At 36.9% G+C, this 23,805-nt stretch overlaps 1 protein-coding gene across 8 annotated transcripts in view; it reads left to right on the top strand.

Annotated features, from left to right (window-relative positions):
* GRIA4 (glutamate ionotropic receptor AMPA type subunit 4) overlaps positions 1-23,805 on the top strand; it is a 224,548-nt gene that overhangs the window by 165,633 nt on the left and 35,110 nt on the right. For all 8 annotated transcript variants that reach the window (XR_014578151.1, XM_083820243.1, XM_083820246.1 and 5 more), the window contains exons 10-13: positions 2,696-2,902; positions 9,453-9,823; positions 11,170-11,368; positions 15,474-15,721. Coding sequence is in view for 7 of the 8 variants with exons in the window: in XM_083820243.1 (XP_083676369.1) it covers positions 2,696-2,902; positions 9,453-9,823; positions 11,170-11,368; positions 15,474-15,721 (1,025 nt within the window). In the remaining variant the exon portion in view is untranslated. The remainder of the gene's footprint in view (positions 1-2,695; positions 2,903-9,452; positions 9,824-11,169; positions 11,369-15,473; positions 15,722-23,805) is intronic.

Below are 23,805 nucleotides of genomic sequence, written 5' to 3'. Positions count from 1 at the left end.
CAGTTGCTCTCCAGAATTATTTTTTGACATGACTTTAATCAAATGCCTTTGGCCTGGGACTTAGAAGAAACGCTGAATCAGAACAGCTTGCAGTTGCTAACTCTGGTCATTGGAAAATAAAATGACTTTTGAGGTGCAGCAAGCAAACATAGCTGAAGCTTGTAAGGAGAGTCCACAGATTCAGAATATTGGACAGGACATGGCTGTACTTCTAGCTAGTGCTTGGCTGGATCACAGAACATACTATTTTCCTCCTCTATTTTTAACCATTTTTGTGGAATAGCGTATGTAGAAAGACACAGATTTTGCTTTTCCTCTCACGGGAACAACAACCCTATGTGAGTGAGGACCATTTCATAGACGTGCCCCAAACACTTCCCAAAATCAAGATCTACTGCAAAGAGAGGGCAGGACATGTTATCCTTGCTCTTCTCCCTCCCTTACCCTGGAACACAGATAGTTAAGATTGAGCTCATTTGACTGGGGATAGGAATACAAAGTGGTGTGGGCTATTGTTAATATTCAGCAGTTTTCTTTAGAAGATACAAACTCGGCATGGCCAAAGTCGCTGCACTGCATCACTGCAGTGATTACAGTGTGCAGTTAATGCTGCTGTAGCTCAGTGGTCTCCCCAGCGCCCAGGTCACACGCGTCAGGATGGTAACAGATTGTTTTGTGATTGCCCCAGTTTTAGAGGTCTGTGGTGATCCATGGCCATGCAGTGATCAAGAAATGGAGCAATCTGCTGTTATGGCCTTCAAATTTCTCTGGGCTTTTACCTATGTATATATAGGGCAAGGAACCAGGTACCCAGGCAGGGTTTAGAAGTGACCACTGTGGATGTTTTTCTATGCTGCATGGTTCCTTAGCTGAATTAATGGTGGCAACACGTAAACAGCCTCCAACACTGAATTTCTGCTAAGGGTTTGTGGCCCACAAAGACATTTCCATAGTAGAAAGTATCATAAGAAGGAGATGATGGAAGGAGAGGTTTTCTGAGGCTACACCTGACAGTGAAACATTCCTGCAATACTCCAGAACCTGCCTCGACGTTTAAGGAAAAAATACTGCTTCCTGCCTCCCAAACTGTTTAATTCAATCTAGGATATTTCTATCACACTAAAGCAAACGAACTACGTAACTTTCTCCATTCGCATTACACAAAGTCCCATTTTTCTGCCCTTATACTGAGGTGTATCCTGGACCCAGTTGCTACAGGGAGTAAATTTTCTTAAGTAAAGGGAATAGTGCCTCTCACATACAATCTCTCTCTTTTCTAGTTTTCTGCCTTTTCGCACTTCAATAGTAGATTGAATATACCATTCAGACTTGCCTATGAAGTTCTTCTCTTGGGTGGATTCAGATCCAGCTAATAGGAACTACATTTTGGTGTCTGAAAGGAGGAATATACCTGGCATACTGAAAATATTTGAAATCGGTTTGTGCAGTCCTCACATTGCTCATGTAATACCACATATCTTTGCTTATTAAACACCCAGTATGTCACAAAATTGCTGCTGCTTACCACTGATGTTCATGTAATATTGATGAAAAACAAATTCCTAAGCTACACATTTACTGTTATTTTATTAGTGTATCAATTAGGTATGTAGGAAAGATGTGACTAGGGCAGAGGACTACCAAGGTCAATGTCCAAAAAAAAACATTTGCCAAGAGCTAGCACGGCTATAGCCTAAGAGAAAATTGAAGTTGCCAGTATTTTATGATGTAAATTCAAACAAAGGGTGACATTAGTGACAAGCATTTTATCTGGAACTGACTATTAATATGGATTATGTGAAGGCATTTAAAACACCACCAGGAACTATAGTTTTACATAATGATTGCTAAAGTCTGAATCCACACAGAGCCAAATAGAAAAATGTGACCTTAATTTCCCAATCACATAATGTTCACTATTATCGTGATAATATGGTTTACACAGGGAATGTAAGATCCACTTTCAAGACAGTTTTTCATTCTTTTCAATGACATTCACCAACCAAAATGGTATTTTGGTATTTTTCTTGCAGTGTGTAAAGTCAGTATCAGCTTAATATGGTGCTTATTCATGCATAATGCTTGGTTCATGCTTAGGTTCATGCTGAAAGACCATGCAGAATATGCGCTGTTTATTCAAAGGGCAAGATATGTGTTTCCTCTGGAACGTATTTCCATATTCTCACTAAAATGTATATAGCCTCTGAGTAACTATGCATTTTTAACACAGAGAAAACAAATAATTCAGGCTGTGCACCTGAAATTGCATATAAAGTAACCACACTATGTTAGAGGATATATTTATTTATGGAAGTCAAAAGCATAGTTTATACCTTGCATTATCCCACAGTCATTTGCATTGTACAGGTTCAACTTTTGTTCACACTTTTATTTTAATATACACTGCAATAAGGTCTTTCATTTAGCACAAAGTAGAATTTATATATATTTTTGGGTATTTTTATATTTATAATTTGTAAAGGTTGATAAATCTTGTGAAATGTGTAAGTCAAATTACAGTATAAATAGAATGCATCTCCAGAAGGATTTCTGCTCATATATTTAAATTTAAATGTGCTAATACTATTTATGTATTTTTGATAAAAAATGTGTTGTTCCATCATTAGATTACATGTTGTTTTTCAGAGTATATTCTGTATACTTCTCCTTTACAGTTCTACTTCTTTCATTATAGGAAGCCCCATATGTTATGTTCAAGAAAAACCATGATACGTTTGAAGGGAATGACAAGTTTGAAGGATACTGTGTAGATCTGGCGTCAGAAATTGCAAAACATATTGGTATCAAGTACAAAATTGCCATTGTTCCTGATGGAAAATATGGAGCAAGGGATCCAGAGACAAAAATCTGGAATGGGATGGTGGGAGAACTTGTTTATGGGGTAAGCATATCAATTTTTCAAGCAGGTTTTAATTTATTGTAGCATTAGTCATAAAATAGGAAGTATATGTGATTTTATTAAACCTTGGAGTCACAGAAAAGAAACAGAATTCTGTTTCATATCTCTGTGCTCTCATTTATTTTCAAGAGAAAATCAAATATCTTCATGCAAATTCTGCAGTTTACTCAACTAATACCTTGTGACATTAGAACATCCAGAGTTTCCACATCCTTTAAAAATTTGTTATCATTAGAAATAATAGAGGACCATTGAGACCATCTATTCCTGATACATTGTAAAAGTTAGTTGGGAAGAATATCAGTCATTTGTTCATTTTCGTGGAGTGGGGACAGATCTTTGAGAAAATATAGACTTTTAGACTAGTCTGAAAAATGGAGAAAATGGAAAATCCATCATCATATTAAGATATATAATAAACAGAGAAGCATATAAGCAAGGAAACCTGACACTTCAGCAACTAAAACCATATATTATACAGTGATCTGGAGAAGGATTCTTCAGAAGAGGATAATAATTAAGAATTCTGTTGACAAAGTTGTAATAGTGAGAATAGTTCCAAAAAGCCCAAAGAAATACTTGTAGTGTTTGGTGTCACCAAAAGTAGCAAAAGCTCAGAGCTGTGCTTGCTCATTACTTCAGCTGCTGATACCTGTACTGAGAACAGATCAGAATTTTTAGAGAAACTTTTGGTGATGGACTAAAAAATTTTTTGAAATTGTTTAGGCGAGAATATTTCCACCAATAAATGTCACATGCTTCAACCTATATGAAAAACAACAGCATACCATTTGGTCCACCCACAGTTACAGTTTTGGTTAGAGCCTTACAATTCCAGTGGTGGATAGGGCCATGTGTGGCAAAAGCCTGGTGGTTTTCCTAGCAACATCTTTTCTGTTCCTTTCTGTCAAGTAAAACTGATAAATTTGGTCAAAGTCATCTCTGTTAGCATCAGTTCAGGGATCTCATCAACGTGAAATAGACTGTGCTGTAAGAGTATGGGAACAATGCCCCAGAGTTTGTTGATTCCCTTCCACATGGGAATGGGAAGGTTATACCAGCCTCACAAAACCTTATGTGTCCTTGGAAGTTCTTGAAGGAGCCAACCTCACAAGAGAAAAACTGAGTAATCACTAAGCATGTTTATCTGCTTTAGTGGCTTAGATACCAGCTCAACTCTCAGAATGTTAAAAATCAAGGGATATTTTTCTGTTTGTTTTGTTTTGTTTTCTGACATTTTATCAAAATGTTGGCAACTTCTTATCTGGCTTTTAATTCCAGTAGCCATCACATATATGTGATGGCTATGCAGTTTTACATCAGTAGCTTCTTTTAAATAGTGAGAAATTTTACAAATTGTGAGAAAATTCCCTTGCCCAAATACCATAGAGTTTTAAAAGCAGAGTTTTGTTGGCCTATCATCTGGTTAAAAATTATATAGGAAACTTGAAATTACACTTTAGTTTTATGTTTGTTTTTGGAAGGGTTGTTGTTGTTGTTATTTCTTTCTTTTACTTGTCTTTAAAAATTTACCTCATGAAACCCAAACATCCCTAGTACTAGAGTGAAATACAAAGTGCAGCTGGAAAGCTCACACAGAGGTTCTTGCCAGTACTGACTGGAATGTGACCTGCTGATGTTGACATAGACGAAAGCAAGGAAGCTCACAGTTATAAGCAACTTGTTGCAAATGAAATTCCCAAAAAGGACATCCCACTATACATGATCAACACTTCATTTTTTGTAATGGAAAAGAATGAGGCTCTTTAGAGGCTTGATGGCCAAGTAACAAGCTCCTGCACAACTGTCTGTTTAGGAAGGCTGCAGTCTGATTTTGGTTTTGGAGTTGAGCTCTGGGAATGAGCCGCGGCAAAACTCTCAGGGATGCTTTTTTATTAAAAGAACTAAGAGCACTCTGCATCCAGTATATTTGCTGTACCATCCAAAAGCTTATTTAGGCTACGTCTATCCTAGTATATCAGTGGTACCAGGGAATTCCTCCGGGCACTGGAACTCTTGCCTCATCTGCTAAATTATTACAATGGTCCCTTGTGTATTTTTGGCCCATAATTACTCTCCAAAAAAATTTCTGGGACCAGCTGGACACTATTATGGGGCAAAGACTATAAGCAGCTTGAATGCAGACACCTTAGTTTGGAAGTTAATGAAATTTCTTGGTGGAGATGCAGCCTGTCCCATGCCAGTTGGCCCTAGGGCCAGGAGCTCCCTCAGTCATGTTTACCTCACTTTTACAGGTGTAGCTTTAAAGCAAATCATTCTTCAGGTTAACAAAGAAAAGTTTGTGACTTAAGGTTTCCACAGGGAAATCAAGAAGACCGTCCTCCCTGCAACTTTCTTGAGTCCTTGCCAGATGATTTACACAGCAGCAGGTCTCCTGGACTGTTACACTTAGAAAAAGCAGAAAAATCTGCCCTTCATTCCTGCAAAGCTCTGCCGTAAGGGAATGTTCATCTTCTCTGTTAGATCCCCAAAGCATAATCACAAATAGTCTGAGTAGTTGGCTGTGCTTCAAGCAAGGCTTTTTATAAGCAGCCAGGATTGAGAGAATTTGCAACCGAATTAGCAAGGTGTCAAGACAACCTGTTCGGGAAACATTTTGCAGATACTAATTCCCAACCAAATTAAAGGATATATAGATGGTTTCAGGCCAGCCAGTGAGAGCAGACCTTTCCTGCACCACACAAGACACTCCCTTCCTCTCCTGCTCTTTCCACTATGCCACAATGCCTTGGTGCCACTAATGCCATGTAGCCCTACTTGTGTTACTGAGGGTGGACGCATGTGCCAATTTAATCCCATGTTACCTCGACACCCATATGCACATAAGGTTGTGGCAGGGATTATTTTATTTATTTATTACTATTTTTTTCCCAACGCTATATTAAAAGCTATCAGTAAATCTTGTTCATTTGTCCCTGATGTATCTGAATGACATCCATAGTCCCCTGTGGGACTATGTAGCCCTTGATAACTAGCTTACTCAGAAAGAAATGCCGGCTGGGGTTGAAATGCCATTAACCATGTGTAACAGGTGTTTCCAAATGCACTAACAGTCAGCCCCAATTAAATATTCATTCTCCTGACACAAAATGCTACTCTTTCACTGCTTAACACAAAAGGTCAGAATTCAGTTCTGTTTAAAATCTGAGAAGCTACGTGCTTTTGAAGTTGAAATTACTTGCTGCTTTTCTCAGACAGCTTTGCTACCTTCATACAGCTTGTACCAAGCAGATTTTATTCACAAGGTTGCAGTAATGTGTTCTGGAAAAGTGAAAATCTCTACCATCAAACTTAGTCTAGTCCCATTGTATAGAATCGAAAGGGTGCAGAATCCATCTGTACTTGTAGTGGTGTAGCCTTGATTGAAATGCTATTACAGATGCAGTTGTTTCAAGTGTGAAGTATCATTAGTCTTTGTCAAAACAAATTTCACTGGGAACCAAATCATGAATAGTTTGCACAACTATTATATTGTTAATCACTTAAATCTGTAATTATATGGTGTACATTAACTGGGCAAAGCAGAAACACTGATATTTGTAATGCACGGCTATTGTCACTATTTAGCTTTCAACAAGGAGTTTATGCAAACCTTAACATGTTGCACAGTCGTCCTACAAAACAGTAAATAGTATGATCAGATTGAGTAGGCTGCATTTTTTCCAAGTATTAGGCATCTAATTGTGATCTATCTGCGTACTGTCCCCTTACATTCACTGACATGAAAATGATTTATCTACATTATGAACAATCTGACATCAGACTGCTACTGTAGTGAAATGGAATAAGTTCCTATTTCTTCTCTTTAACTCCTTAGGGTTGCATAGATGGCTTGTTCCAATGTAGTTCTAGTTCTGCATGTGCTCTGCAGGCATTTTAATTTGGTAAGATGGAGCTCATCCAATGTTTTGCATACAACATGCAGAGTGCTAATTAGGTCTTTAAATTAATCTCCACAGCTACCACCAAAATGGTGCCATCACTTTTCCACCTTACATCATAAAAACTAATGACCTTCAGGGATCCCTGTTTTAAGGCCAGTCACAATCTGCAGACATACACACACGTACACAAAATCAATTCTTAGCCAACACTTTTGAAGCCCAGTAACCAAGATGAACATTTACACCAAGCATTAATAAAGACATCACTATGTGACAAATACATCAAAGATTAGCAGTTGTAGATCCCAGTTTCCCTGAGCCATTTCATTTCAAGGACTCCACATTAGGCATTCACAACAACTAAAATTTAGGGATATAAAATAACTGACTCTTAAGGACAGAAACCATCATTCTAGAAAAAGGGAGTGATGAGTGAGATGAAATACAAAAATATGCTGCAGTGCCAGTAAACCAAACCATCATACAGTCCTTAGACTACAGGCACCATAATCTACTTACAATTGTCAGAACATTTTAAAATATATTTTAGAAGTTATTTCTTTTTCATACTTTTTACTGATAACATATAATCTATTTCAGTCAGACTCATGAAATTATAAGACATCAAGAAGTAAGATTTTTTAAAATGCCCTATATTACAAAATTTACATTAAAATTCAGAGAATTAGCATTATTATTATAATGTTTACCCATTATTATAATGTTTAGCATCAGAAATGTCTGATATGCTTGCAAAATTATGATTTTAATTGTATTGCTTAAATTGTGATATGTTTACATAATATTATGATAAGTGTTTGCATCACAACTATTTCAGAATGAGAGATATAACCTGATGATTAATATATAATAATTTAAATATAAATTTGCATTTGGGGGCTATTGCATTGGAATGAGTCACTTCTTTTGAATTATTCAAAATTATACAGCTACCAATACAGATTTTTAAAAACTACATTACATTAGTTTTAAATTAAATTCCATAAAATATATATACCTCTGTATAACTTAGTATATAAAATAACAAGAACATATTACTTTAAGTGCATTTATCTGTTTTAAAGTTTTTAGATGAGAAAAATCCTATATTGCAGTTTCTCTTTTTCTTTATCACGCAAGCTATTTATGTAACACTTGGATTAGACAAACTATTTAAGCACATCCTTAATTTTCAGCATGTTTTAATCTTACTGAAATTGATGGGATTTAAATATATCCTTGTGTATTTTACTGAGTATGAATGTCCTTAAGAACTTACTAAAAGGCAAACATGCTTAAATGCTTTGATAAACTGTGGAATATGTATTGTATCTGAAGATGCTACTCAGTAAGATGAATTTGGGCCAACTGACTATTTAGAAAAGAAAATGAAGACAGTTATACTATGAAGATTTATGAATAGCTTCCGTGTGCCTGTGAAGACAACTGGGCCTGGGATGGGGGGATATACAGGCAGATTATCTCATATATTAAGGCCTGAAGGCAGGTTTTGAGTCCACCTTATTTACAACAAAAACAAAGTATTTAAAATATACTCAGTTACCCTCTTTAGCCCATCAGCTAAGATGTCCAGGGTAGCCAGAGAGACAGGGCTCTGCTTTGAGAGTCCGCCTGGGATAATGAACAGGAAAAAGGTTTCAGCAGCTTCTGCATCTCTGCTCCCCTCCTACCAGTGCATATTCTGTCCCAGTTGCTCTTACAATTCCCAGCTTATGTACTGCTATAATGACAGCTTTAGCATGCAGGGCAAGGCAAGGCAAGGAGCAAACCTTGGTGTCATATGAAGTGCCTGAGCAAAAAATGACACATTAGCACAGCTGCAATACCTTTATAGTTAATGTAGACATCATTGTTAGCAGCCCTAATCACCATCATCATCGGTAATGATTCATTCAAGACTGGCATTTCATTATAAACATGTTTAGAAACAATTTTTTTCTCTCTCTCTGATGGAAATTGATTCAATACAATTTCCATCCTTTACCTGCATAATTTTGCACATCTATTTTCCGTATACTTGCCTTTTTGCACTGTTTAAAACTTGATTCATTCTTACAGAACTATCTTTCCCCCAAGATATTTTGTGTAGTTTTATGGCATTGTGGTATTAATTAATCACCTTTGCTGCTTCACGGAATTTCAAATTTACTTGAGACTACGAGCTGGTTTGCCCATAAAAAATGATTGTACCTTATGAAAATATAGTAATAAATAACTTTTTCTGGGATTTTATAAAATAATCCCTATACATTCATTGACAATAAGGCCATTCTTATTTTGCATTCTTACTTTAATTCCTTTATATTATATTTAAATTAATACCTAAAATGATCTACCTACACTGCTGCTCTCCTCTGCAAGATCTCAGAGTCTTCCCCTTAGCAGGAAAACTAAGTATTTCTGTAATTTTGTAAAATAGAACTCTGCAATGTGTATATGTCTTACTAAAAGCGTATTGACCGTAATAGAAAGAAACAGAAACATGGTGTGAAGAACATAAGCCACAGTGTCCTGATGTTGATAACATATTTTTGGAATTAGCTGCTTAGCTGAGTATAAGTCAACTCCAATTAATATATACATCTATATTTCTTTTTTCTTTATAGAAAGCAGAGATTGCTGTTGCGCCTCTGACCATCACTTTGGTACGAGAAGAGGTCATTGATTTTTCTAAGCCTTTTATGAGTTTGGGGATATCCATTATGATCAAAAAGCCCCAGAAATCTAAACCAGGAGTGTTTTCCTTCTTGGACCCTTTGGCGTATGAGATCTGGATGTGCATAGTCTTTGCCTACATTGGTGTCAGTGTGGTCCTGTTCCTAGTTAGCAGGTTTAGCCCATACGAGTGGCACACAGAAGAACCAGAGGATGGGAAAGAAGGACCCAGTGACCAACCTCCCAATGAGTTTGGCATATTCAACAGCCTCTGGTTTTCCCTGGGTGCCTTTATGCAACAAGGATGTGATATTTCCCCAAGGTTTGTGTCAAATCTTTTTACATTTGCATTTTATCTTCAACACTGAAGCATAAAATCTTCCTTTTTATTTTCCTGGCAGTGTTTTGAGGTTCATTCTTTAGGAAGTCTTTTCATTTTTCTTTTTTTTTTTAATAGCTGTGATAAGGGCAACAGAGAATCTGTTTTGAATTTCAGACATTATTATTTTACATATGTCAACGTGCATAAATCACAAACAGCTCTCAGAAACAGCAGGTACACACAGGGGCAATTCCACTGAGTCGACTTCAGAGGAATTATGTTGTTGCTAAATTAGTTCCATTGTATTGCAATTATGAAATGCACACTATTATGCTGAGTATTTGCCTTGCATGAATGAATGTCCCATTTCTGTTCCCTATTAAGTTCTGCAGCACTGCTTCCAGGATATCACTGTCTACGAGAGAGACTATATTTGGTCGTCTGTTTCTGAGAAACCACGTTGTATTGCCAAGCTAGACCTTACAGAGTGGGTTACCTCAGATGTAATATGTGACCCCAGTCCTGAATTTCTCAACCTTTTTAGATGTTCTGGAACTTTAGTGTGCAGTAACTACAACTTCTTATTTTGACATGATGACCCAATCTTTCAAACTTGTATTAACAGTGAGATTTTGACAGCATTCAGCATTGGCCTAACTCTGCTGTTATTGAAGTTAGCAATAAAATTGCTGATGATTGATACTAGATTAATATGTTACTCTTCAACAGCCTTCTCATCAAATTACCAGTGTTAAAATGGAAAATATACTTTTTACTTAACTTAAATATGTTTCCACTAAATACTTGCTTCTTAAATAACAAAAAAAGTGAAAAAGTCAATTTTTTATAGTAGCTTGTAGGACGTTTGATAAGTTTGTGATAACTGAACATATGCTGTATGGGTGACAGGAACATTTTAATCCTAGAGCCAATATAACCCATGTGCTAAGGCTTTTTTTTTTTTTCTTTTTTTTTTTTAACGAGGAAACAGAAAGCTACTGATTTGCAACTGCCATGCTTTACTTTTGTCTCCCAAAAGTGATTATCTACCCAGGGTTTTTGACAAAATTTTTGACGTTAATAATTTCCTGAAATAATAAGAACATTGGGATTACTGTTCAACAGAATTCATACTTCTGTATATGTGTGATGTGTTAGTACAGTGGACTCTGTACCATAGGCATTAAGATTCAAGAGAAAACGCATATATTAGAATTCAAAAAGCAAATAATCTCCCTCCCATTGACTGTTACATAATGACATGTTCTGTAATAACATTGCCTTCTCTCTTTCTCTCTTTGTGGCTTAAGAGACAGGAAAATGTGCATTATCTTATTCATGTTTAGATCCCTCTCAGGTCGCATTGTTGGAGGTGTCTGGTGGTTCTTCACGCTCATCATTATTTCATCCTATACTGCTAACCTCGCTGCTTTCTTGACTGTTGAGCGAATGGTCTCGCCCATAGAAAGTGCAGAAGACCTTGCCAAACAAACTGAAATTGCTTACGGGACACTGGACTCAGGGTCAACCAAAGAGTTCTTCAGAGTAAGTTGACATGTCCATTAGAACAGCTCTCCCTACTGACCACTCTGATAAGATGCTTGCAAGGGTGAAATGTTATTTTGCAATTATATATAATATGCTTTGTAACTCCTGCAATACTTTATCTACATTTTTACCCCCTGACACCATTTGTTGGAGTTTCCAGTTATTTTAATTTGTGGAAAGCTTATTGATCCTGTCACAAAGGGGAGAAGAGCTGCCCCAAGGGATACTGGAGCCAGTGATAATTAAAGCAGCATTGCACTATTGATTCATTTGAAGCTACAGCACTGAAATGATGTGCAGCATTGAAACTCTATGATGATAACATGCAGTCTTGCAGGTTTTGCTTCTACTTATGGATTTGGCTGTGTGCATTTTGCTTTAGGGTCTTGAGTGGTGGACAGGACATGCATTTTTTAATTTGCTGACTTTCAGATGAATAATAAAGAGAAAATATATCTTGGGGGAATGTGGTTGTAACATTAGGAAATAGCCTAAATAACCACTTATATGTCTGTGCTGTCTCTATTGATTACTTCATTTTCATTTGCTTTCCTGTGCTTGTGTGGTTGTATGTAATCCTCTTCCTTTGCCAGCTGGAAAAAAAGGAGCCTGGTCATCACAAAGAGTACATCATAAACAACCGGTCCTGCTTTATTTCATGTCTCTAGCAGATGAAAGTTAAGATTAGGTGACTGAAGGTGTGTGAGTTTAGTGTTTGAACATGGCTCTGAATAAATGCTGTAAGCCAGTAATTCTTCCTTGGAAATTAAATTGTTTGTTATTATTATTTATCTGAAAGCTACAGGTTAAGGCATTTTTAGAGGAAAGGAAGATGGGGTGATAATTTCTTCTTATTGTCTTATTGAAAGGGAACTGTTCTGTGTCCCACATAGCTTGAATGTTTTCAGCTTGGCCAAACTGAAGTCACTCATTTATTAACCAAATTATGAATGGGATTTGTGAACTACAGATAGTACCAATTCCAGGGCAGCTGCTGAGTGTCCCCCAAAAGGTCTGTAGTGAAATAACTGTTTTATTGCAAGTGATAGCCCCAGAGGGAACTTGAAGACGTTTTCTTGCATGCTTTTAGCTATAAAATGAGGATGCCTTATAAGACACAAATGGCACTTAATGAACACACAATAGTTCAGCCTTCACATAATGAAGCTGTCCAGGGAGTTTAATCTAAGTTAGTTTTCTAGATTTTCTAAGTTAGTTTTCTAGATTAAGAGAAAGAAGTAAAATCGATGTTTATATTTTTGCCTTTTTTTCAAAATATAAAAGGAAACATTAAAAGTAACCCCAAACACTTCCAAGTTGCAGATGCAGAATTTGATGCTTAATCAAGATTTAGATTTATGATCTTTTTTTTTTTTTTTAATGGCATAGCTGAAGCCCTGTCATCAATTGGTTTCTAATCTCTGCAGAAGTACAGTGATTGCTAATGCTATTGTATGCAGTATTTCTAAAAATTATTTTGTACAAAAAAGGGACAAAGATAAAATATCACTGATGGATGATACTGTTTGCATAATGTATACATTCAGACCTCGCCTCAAACAATAGTACAAGAAGGCTTGTTTCCCAATTCTTAACAGGTTTCCCAATTCTAACAGATTTTTTTTTTTTTTGGTGTGTTTGGAAGCAAACATCATCAGTTTTAGAATTAGAGTCATGAGTAACGTTTCCATCAGTGATTACTCTCTGGATGAGTCTGATCCTTCAGGACATTTTCTTATCATTTGATCATTTCTGATCAAAATGTCAGAAAATCAGAACAGCTATTCATTCAGCTTTAAATCCAGACTGAAAACAGAAAAAGAAAAAGTCATTTTAAAGACATCATTAAGAAAAATAAGACTGATTCTACTGGCTATTTACTCTATGTTTTGGAAACAGCAAGAGTTGAAAAAAGCAGCTTGAACAAGAGGAAAAAGCTTAGCTTTAGCAATCTTACTCAGAAAAAGCCCTAAAAGAAAATCATTCTGGCCTGATTGACTGCAGGGGAAAGCTACAAAGCTTTCTTAGTATGATAATACGGAATATCTGTTGGTTCGCTCTTCAGTTTTCACTCTGGGTTGACATGTATACATTGAATGTTAACAAATGAAAGCTTGGGAGAAGAACGTTCTCACAGAGCAGGTGACTTGTCAGACTTTCCATATTTTTTGTCTCTTGATAAGCAAAGGAAACTAAATCCTGAAAAAATGAATTTAAATGCAACTTTTTAATTGGTTTAGGGTGTAATTTCTTATTCCTAATAGTGCTATTTTATGTGTTACGTGGTTTTAGTTTTGAAGGATAGTGACCTATTATATGTTTATCTCATTATAAGAATTTTAAGATGTAAGTGATTGAAAGTGAAAGTAGACAAAAGCAAGTAAATACTCTGAAAGTAAGCCTGATTCATTACTGCTCTCTTCCATTTTTTTCTTTCTGTAAGTTTAAATCCATGAAATTATATTAGTATAGAGCAAAAGGAACACATGGGTGTCTTGGCTTAGGCTCTGCTCTTAGTCACTATTATGTAAATGAAGAGTAGATGTGTCTGCAGTGGAAAGAAAGGGTGACAAGTCAGGATGTGATTATGGACATACACAACCGTTATTCATTTAAGTTTTATTGTGTTTGACAGATTAAATGATGCATACAGACAAGCTATAAAAAAGAAAGGATAATTTGTGTGGTATTTTTATTGAACAATTCTGTTTAAATGTCTCTTACTTTCAAGTTGGACGTACTTCACTAACAAACCAGTTTCTAAGTAATAATACAATCAGTCAGTAATTGCTAAAAGGAAGTGCCTCAGGGAAATTACTCTTACCTATGCAAAGGTTTGGTTCCAGGCTTTTTTAAGCCACTCTAAATTGAAATAACACCTAGATGATAGGATTTTATATTTGTTTAAATATTCCAAGATCCTTTGTTTTGGGGCCTTATAATAAAAAATAATATTTTCCTGAAGTGCTCAACGTAGCATAGGAATGAGCTCACAGACCAGTTCTTATTTTGCTTGAAACTCGTGTTGACTCAGAGAAAAGCTGACTTGAGTCATGGGTAAAAACAGTCTTTTTTACACCATGTGTAAGAGAAGACAAGTGCCATCTCTCATTAAATAAAAACTCTGGATAACATTCAGCTGACACACTGCTGCTTTGCATATCACTGTTGCTGGATGAAGCAAAGGAGTTGCTGAATGAACATAACTAGCATGGGAAGTTTCTCATCTTGACAGTAGTCTCACCACTGAGGTTTCCCATTTTGAATTCTTCCCTTCCTAATTATTTTTTTTATTTGTTTTTATTTTTGCTTAAGTTTTATTTTCACTAAAGCCTTTATTTGTGACTCCACCACACATTCCAAGTCAGGAAAACCTTCAACTAAGCCATGAATTCTTGCACATTTCTTACCCAATCTTGCATATTTCTTACCCAATTACTTTCAAGATCAGTCTTTGAAATAAACCCACTGATACTGCTGTTCTAAAAACATACCTAATATTTCTTTAAGATAAAATACTCCCAGCATTATGTTTCCTTTAATACCATATTTCATCCAGTTTGATGTTTATATCTTTTATTGTGACCCATGTCTTGAAATGTTGTACAGACTTTCTGAATGTAAGTTGAATCAATTCTGGACTCTGAATTACCGAATAAGTAGAAATCTTATTTAAGCTATGGTAGTTTTAATGGTGTAAGAAGCAAGTGTTAGAGCTAAGAATTGTCTCAAGATTTATCTCAGTGTTTATGGGGGATTATTTTATTTTTTCTCTTTCCCAAATCTGTTATGGATTTCTATTTTGTGTATAATTCCCTAAAACACACTTTATAACACTGACTGTGTGAACTCTGACTGTGTGAACTGCCTTAATCTGTAACTGATAGAGGCTAACTGGGCCTAAATGTGATATGTGATTTTATAGTATTTATATATATATTTTTTCAATAATCATGAAATTAAAAAAAAAATCCTTATCCAAGTCAGATTTTCCCAACCCCACTTGTTTGAAAAATTAAATGCTATTGATTTTATTTTGAATAGTGCCACTCTGAAATGTTGCAACATTATTTTGTTCTAACTTCTTTTTGATTTTCTCCAGAGATCAAAAATAGCAGTGTATGAAAAGATGTGGACCTACATGAAATCAGCAGAGCCGTCAGTGTTCACTAGGACTACTGCAGAGGGAGTAGCTCGTGTCCGCAAATCCAAGGGCAAGTTTGCCTTCCTGCTGGAGTCCACCATGAATGAATACATTGAGCAACGAAAGCCTTGTGACACCATGAAAGTGGGAGGAAATCTGGATTCGAAAGGCTATGGCGTAGCCACACCGAAGGGTTCTCCATTAAGGTGGGTGGAATAGTATAACAATATAAAATGTGTTGTTATAGTATTCCACCTTCCCTGATGTCCCTGATATAGCTCTTTTTGTTTTGTGTGTGAACATGGTATGTTATTTTTCTTTTCTTCCATTTCATATTTTGTTGATCAACAAAGGTAACAGTTTCTAATTGCAATATGGATTAAGCAGCTATAGTTGGCATATCTTTCAAGGCCATATAAAAACCAAACTGGTTGAACACTAGCTACTTGAAGTCAGCCTCAATAGAATTAACATCACCTATTCTATTTCATCAGCTTTTTTCACCAAATTCAACTCTTTATAGCAGTATTATGCATACATTATCCACATCAGTATCTGCCTACATTTTATGTTTTTTTTATTGATTCTGGCTGCTGATTTCTGAATAAGAAGTTGCTTGTAATATCTTTTTTTCAAACATCGTCACTTAAAGGCAATTATTCCTTCATTAAAGCAGCTTCATTAAAGTACTTTTACTAAAGCGCCTTCTTATTTAGAAAAAAAGAAAAAAAAGTTTGTGTTTCTAGCATTATGCATTTCAGTACTGCCTTCAAACTTACCAGTATTTTTGTTTTCTTGGTATCAGACACACTCAGTCAAGTAGGAGAGTTTTTGATTACCAGAGAGAACATTTGCTTTTCATTCAAATTTTGAAGGAAATAGAGGTATAGGCACTAGTTCTGTGTTAAAATTGGCAATATTTGCCATTGTGGTGTCTTCAAAGACAAACAGAATTGTCTTTTTCCTATGGTAGACTTGCCAATTTTATTCAAAGTATAAGAATAACTCAAAAACTGTGGGGCTGTGGTCCGTGGTGTCTTACAGCGGTAGGGTGGATGTGAGCTGGGGAGAGGAAATGAGCATGGAGCAACCAGCACTCCACTGCACAGATTTCACACATGTTCTCACAAATAAGGGTTGAAACGGGCTCTGATGAAATAGTCACAAGGGAGATGAGGTGCATTGAGGGGAGGAGCTGCAAGTGCAGATGGAGACAGTTATGTGCAGGAAACAACCTGAGATACCTGTCTACGTCCATGACTGCAGAGAAAGCATCTTAGCCACTATGCAGATAACTAGATTCACTCTTAACTCACTGATTTAACCTGCACATGATACCACAAACCTCAGCAGCCTTAGCTGTCCTGCTGTGATGGGGATGGGAGTATCACCAGACTCATTTCCATCTGCAACAGAAGAAGGTTTGTATGTGCAGGGTTAGAAAATCAAGTCAATTATTTTGGTGACCGAGTGAATTTTTGGTCCTTAACATTCAGTATCTCACAGATTTAAAAACTGTCATATTCATGACTGAACAGAGCGGTAAGAGAATATACAGAGACGAGAGAGGGGAAATGTCAACAATAAAAATATTAATTGTAAAGAAAACCATCTCCTGAGCTCACTGGGTTCTTCAAGTAGAAGGCAGCAGATAATAGGAAAGTGTGATTATCATCTAGATATATTTTCAAAGCACACAGACACTTATTTTTTATTATATATTTCTAATATATTGCTATTTCCTTCTCAGTGCTTCAAACAACCTAGAAGTGGAAGGAAGCACTGCAGTTGAGTGGAGCTGCTTTTACTGCAGCTCAGCTATTAAAGAAGTGCCCATTGCTGACACATTCATGCTTTACTGGCCAAAGCCAGGCCAAACTTTTTAGGAATCATTTTAGCTGCTCACATATATATCCTAGCAGTGGGCTGTTTGCTCTAAGCACGCTTTGTGGTGCTCTTTATTCCCTCTCATTATTTTCTGCAGGGTATTTAACACCACCAATAACAGATAGCCTGTTATACTAAGCATTAGCAGCCAGTGGTTTTGTGTCACATTTAGGTTTATTTCAGGTTTGTTTAGCTGGCGAGATAAAAATACATAGGAATAACAGGTCCTAGACATCTAAACAACCAGTTAGATTTAGAAGGAAGAGGGCCTAGTAAGACAGTTTAATAAGAACAAAATAAAGAAAATAAAAGCCATTATTGTAAGGATCAAGTATGAAATCCTGGTTCCATCCCAGCTGAAGACGAAGATCCCATAGGTTTCAGTGAGGCCACAGTGTGGTCTAAGTTGGGGTCAGCAACTAACACGAGGCCAATGTGATTAACAGCATTTAGTTTTCACCTTCTACCTTCAAACATATTTCAAAAAGGGTGAATCTTACCCAACCTGAAAATCGGACCAAATCTTCTTTCAAGCTGTCTCGACTGGCTGTCAATATCCATGCCTTTCCCGAGCCTTTCTTTCACATGTGCTAAGCTGCTTGTTCTCCTGCTGCACCCAATTCCCTCTCCAGCCCCAGTGACAAACCTCAAGCAACACGTTGGTGCTGCTCACCCATTAAAAAACATTAAGCAACAAACTTAATGTTCTGGACAAAAAGAAAGAATAAGCAACACCTCACATTCCTACCACCTCATCCATGTATGTCAATAGACTCTAGTGCTCAGTGAAGAAGGGACAAGCTTCCTACCCATGTGCTTTTGAAGGGAAAAGATTCAGCTGTAATTTTTAACTGCATGCTTCAGTATTTTCTGAACTCTTTGAAACTGTACAGTGTGCTGGTTTTTCTATGTTGACTGCATCTCACATGGTGGTGTGACTGCTACTGGTCAGATGACTTATGTAACTGCTGCCTGCACAGATAATTGCAAATATTGAACATGCAGTTTGAAATTCATGAAGGGCAGACTAGCTAAGATCATTACATAAATTAGTCAAAAGACATAATTTGCTGTGGGAGTTGTAAATTTTATGTTTTATTTAATAATCATAATTTCCTATTTGAATTATGTGTAAACCACAAGTTACTTGATGTAGTTCACAAATAATTGCAAGTAACATATAAATGTTAAACATTCACACTCTATTCTTGGTCTCTTCAGGACTAGGGGAAAATATCAATTTATTTCAAATGAATTATTCATATCAAATTATTTACTAAGCTCTTTGAATACCTATTTCACTTGAGGTATTCTGTTCTTAATCATCCTCCTACCTACAATCATTATAAATCAGGAGTTTCTTCACTGAAAATGCAGTAACACCTGCATAAAATTAATGTGAGTATATGGAGAATCAAACTGTATGTTTTCACAGATGTAGCACAGACAGAAAGTGGGGGAGACTTAGTCAGATTCTTTTTCTGTAGCACAGGACTGGTGATGGTACCCTGCCATCACATCACTGTTCCCATGTTCATTACAGAGCACACACCCATCACTTCGCTCATGCAGATGAAATCCACCTGTCAGAGTGATCCAGGGATGGGTCTCTCTGTTGCTCATGACCCTACACATGAGCACGATAGTGGATTTTAATTTGAAACTCTTCCTTATCGGGTTCCATGCCACACTCCTGCAGTGTTCAACCAGTAGCTATTGGCTAATTTGGTTTTTTCTCAGTGCTGGTGGAGTAGTAGGATTCATGCATATCACTGGATGGAAGAGAATGGGAAATGCCTGATGTGTGTTTCTTTTATGCCCGCTGGGCAGTACCACTCTACACATCAGGTGTGTCTCCTTCCTTCCCTCCTTTTCAGTGATATCCATTTCTAGATAATTTGATAAAGGACTAACATTTAAAAAGGAATGTGTGATTGAGGGCAAAGACTCTGGTCACAACAAAAATTGAGTTTCTCTCATAGCACTACCCAGCTGTCCCTACTGTTTTCTCTTCCCACCACGGTAGGTATCTGTCCAAAACTACTGTGTAGTAATCAGCGTGAAATAATGAGTTTTTTTCTTCAAAGGTTGTGTATTGAAAGGCGATTAAGAGAGTGCCACTTCTCTGCTTAGCAAGACCTGTCTTTGTAAATGTGGTGTCATTGGAAGACGGCCTCATGGCCATTGTGGACCACCCCTGGCTTGTCTGCCTTGCCACTTGCAGTAGTCTTTGTTTCTGGAGGGCAGTACCTGGAGATCTTGTACTACGCAAATGCTGCGCCTTGCATGCCTGTGCATTTCTGTTTTGGATATGTAGGCATCATAGACAAGTCTGAATAGTGATGAACACAAAAGTTCTTCACTCTTAAGAGGTAATGAAAAATGAATTAGGGGCAATATAGTCTTAAAGGTACACTAAAAGCTTTTTCTACTTTTTTGTACCATGAAACTGTGTGATGCAAAGATGACAGGTTAAGCTAAAACATCAGGAGTTGTCATTGTTGCCACGACTGTTTTAACTGAGGGCATTGTGCTGGCCTGGCCTGCAGCCCACAGTGTGCAGTGTGAATAAATGAAAGCTGATCGGGTTTTGAGTGTCTGGTGAGACACTTTGAGTCCTGCTACATGAGAGTGGCATAATTAAAAACTGTCGTGTGAATAAATGTGCTGATATATTTTAGAGATTGGTGGTGGTCCTTCACCAACCTGATGAAATCCAGAGCGGCATTAAGTTCCTGCTTTTGCAATTACAGGGAGTGATTGTAGAAATGAATATAGGATTCTATATTTCATTATTCAAGTCCTTATTCTTTTAATGTAGCAAAAGAATAATTCCACTTTGACTTTAGAAGGAATTGTTCATGTTCTAGCGAGGAAGGAGAAAAAGGCCATACAGCGATAGACGATGACATGAGCTGACTCCTTACACCAGCTAAAGTGCCAGTTCTTCCTCCACTGAAGCAGGTGATGTGGATGTAATTTTCTGTTTGTTCTAGCAACTGGTGTGAAGTGCAGAAGTGCAATGTGAGTTAAGCTGTGGACTTCGGTTTCTATCCCTCACAAGGAAGGAGCTCCCTGGAGAGAGCTTGGAGTGCAAAAGGCATCCTCAGGGTGCCCTGTCAATATATTATGCAGTTACCTATTTGATACAATTGTGCAGTACTTGAAAGAGCTTTAAGAGAAGGCTCTGTGATGGAGGGACCTTTTTCTTGAAGAAACCCGCGAGTTTATGTGAATAAGGTAAAAAAGATCTGTTGTGATGGGGGTATCTGTGGGCTTTACAACCTACTGTCTTGATCTCAGTGACTTTAGCTAGTCCTGTTTTTTTCAGGTAAATCTCTAAAATTGCAGTTCTTAGTTTCCATGTGGTACTAAAGCTGACAGTGTCGTCCTTTGCTTTTCACGTATATATCCAGTCTGGTCCCTTGGTTAGAAATGTGTGTTTCAAGGAAAACTTTGGTAATGCATGCACATTAATATGAAATACTGATAGACCTTGCATAGGATGGGATATTCCTTATTCTTTGTTTTGGACATTTTTCATTGACATGAAACAATCTTAGGAAAATAAGAATAAATCTGATAGTATAATATCTTCTGACGGGAGCGTTAAACTTTTTATCAAATTCTGACCTTGATGTTTTCAGAGACTGGAGTATAAGGATCTTATTGTAGAAAGATTTCCCAGATCATCATTCACTGTCAAAGCTGTTTTTTGTTAATACGCTATGAAGAGATAGAGCCCAGTTCTCTTTCACTAGAGTTTTTCAGAGGTTTTGTACTGTGGAATCCATGAATCTTGACAAAACATAGAGTTTTCCCAGGAGTGGAGCTTCCGTGTGCAAGTTGTGTTGTAAGCAAATGCTTATTTTATGTCCACTCTTTGATGCACCCTATATTGTTCAAAGGACTTCATAAATTTATTTTTAAACTAGTATTAGTGATGGAGCTATTCTACCATGTGTCTTTCTACATATCTCTGTTCCTGTTCCTAGAAAGATACAGAAATAGGCAGAGGTAATGTACAATTGGGTCACTGATGTCAGGTCTGTGCCCTGCATGCATTTGAATTGTTCTGGTGATTCAGAGAGGAAAACAGGTATTTCTTCTTCTGGCTAGCCATCCATCCAGCTGGCAACACTGGTGTCCAAGCACCTACCCAGGTCATACTGGAGACGTATGTCTGTTACAGTGACGAGAGATACAGAAGAAGCAAGTTCAATTCTTTTTCATTTGTTTCTCTTATTCTGCCAGAATGCCTAGTCTTGCCCATAAGCAGCACCATCATAATACAGGCAATTGTTTCAGAAGAGCACTGAAGGAGCTAGAAACTGTTGTTGGTTTTGTTAGATGTAGAGAAGATATAGAGACAACTGGTGAACAATGGAAACTTGATGAAAAATTGTGTTAGTAACATGAAATAAATGAGTTTGACCTCTATTTTTGTAAAGCAAGGGGCACTGGAGAAAACAGGAATCCCTGCATAGTTACAAGGCAATCTGTTGGTATTTACAAGAACAGGATTTTACTCAGGTATTCAACTTACTGAGATTATATAAGGTTATTCATTTCTGTGATGCAAAATGATTTGAAGACTAGAATGTGTTCTGTAACATCTTATGCATATTGCAAACATTATCCCATTTTGACTGATGGTGTAGATCATACTGTATAACTTCACATAATATTCTTCCCTTTACTTTAGGCATAACAAGGCATGAAATAACACCCCACTACCCCACTACTACTGTGTCAGAGCTTATAGTAGATTTGTTTTTTTTCTCAAGTGGGTCAAATCCTTCAGAGATTATTAGGTGTTCTGTCAACTAAAAATAATATTTACTAGGTAAAAAGGCAGAGAGTGGGCCACTGTTTAGCAAGGAATGTAAAAGTCAGGGGTCAAAATAAGATCAGTGAATATAAAGTCTGGCAATGAATGTTAGCAAGTTGTTCCTTCAGCTGAGTCTAGGTGGCATACTTAGTTTCTATTACCTGGATCATCTCTGATTATATCTGTTTGAAGACAGAATGTCTGTTTTAAGGGTAAAAATAAAGCCCTTGAGAACAGAGATCAGAATCCGAGTTTGCTCTCTTCCCTTGGGATGATTCATGTATTAATTTTCTCATTTTTAATTAAGGTAAGGGTCTCCTCCATAAGGAAAGAGTCCAGTAAAAAAGAGGAAAAAATTATAAATGCACTAGACATTTGGCTAATGAGCTCCACTGCAGGATGTACAAGCAAATATATTTAAGCAAAATCTTCTATTTGGGAGATTTTTGTTCCATCTTGCATTTTTTACAAATAGAGACAAAGTAGAAAGGTAGAAACAATCTTGACTTAAGTCACCAAATTGCAAAGAAGAGCACTGTTATTGAGAGTTTCTGATATTTGTATCTCTAGAAAAAAAATATCTCTTTAGTGTCCATGATGCTACCCTCACTGCACTTTCTCTGTCCTTGGGGAGGGGGGGGTTGGGAGGAGGGAACAGCAGGAAAAAAAAAAAAAAAAAGGAAAAAAAAAGTATATATCTTTGAAGTACTTCAGAGAGACATCCCTGATCTACCTGGCTCCACAGAGCCTATTTCTGCATTGCCACTTTCAGGAAGTTTTCACCCTCAGACTTCAGGGGGGTTTCATAATTGAACAAAGCTCTCTGGTCTGGAGCAGAAATCAAAGGTCACAGGAATTTGTTCTGTTGCCCTTTCTGTTTTCCCATACTGAGAATGATGATACAAGGCAACTAACAGCAGGTGAAGCTCTTCCAAGAAACTCAGTTCCCAGTTTGGTGGCACAAAATCACATTATAGTACCTCTGCTCATGTCACCCTGTTCCTTATGCCGGGAAAGATCCCTGGGAGCTCAGTAAGACCAGTTGTGAAACAAACTTTCTGAGCAGGACAGAGACAGCTGGAGATATTGCAGTGATGAGTGCAATGATGCAGGCTATGGAAACAGCAATGAAACTACTGCCTAGAAAAGTAATTTTTATCTAAACATTGCAATGGCAGTACGTATTCTTAAATTTGCAGTGGATCTCAGTACAAGAGGTTAAACTATCATTCCATCTTTTCTTCTTCAACATTAGCTTAACAGCACAATGAGGTCTTCTTTTTTTCCTTTGTTTTCCTTTTTTACAAGATATTTTTACAGGAGCTTTGTCCTTCTGATATTTAGTGATTCCTAAAGGTGCAATTTCTGTGCTACCTTATAGAAATATTGTTGGGGTCAGTCTGTGGTACTCAGGACCATAACATGTTTTATAGCAGGCTCATTTTCTACAATCAAAAAGAAATCAAGGCATTGAAAAAAAAAATATTTCTTCTTTTGTTTGTCTGCTCCAGGTTTATTTGAAATCAAACAGAATAGGTTCTTCATGTTATCAAATTTGACCAAATGAAATCT

This window comes from Anser anser (genome assembly GCF_964211835.1).
Source record: "Anser anser genome assembly, chromosome: 1".
NCBI classification, from domain to species: Eukaryota; Metazoa; Chordata; class Aves; order Anseriformes; family Anatidae; genus Anser; species Anser anser.
Note: the sequence above shows the minus strand (reverse complement) of the source record. Positions and strands in the feature narration are given on the sequence as shown.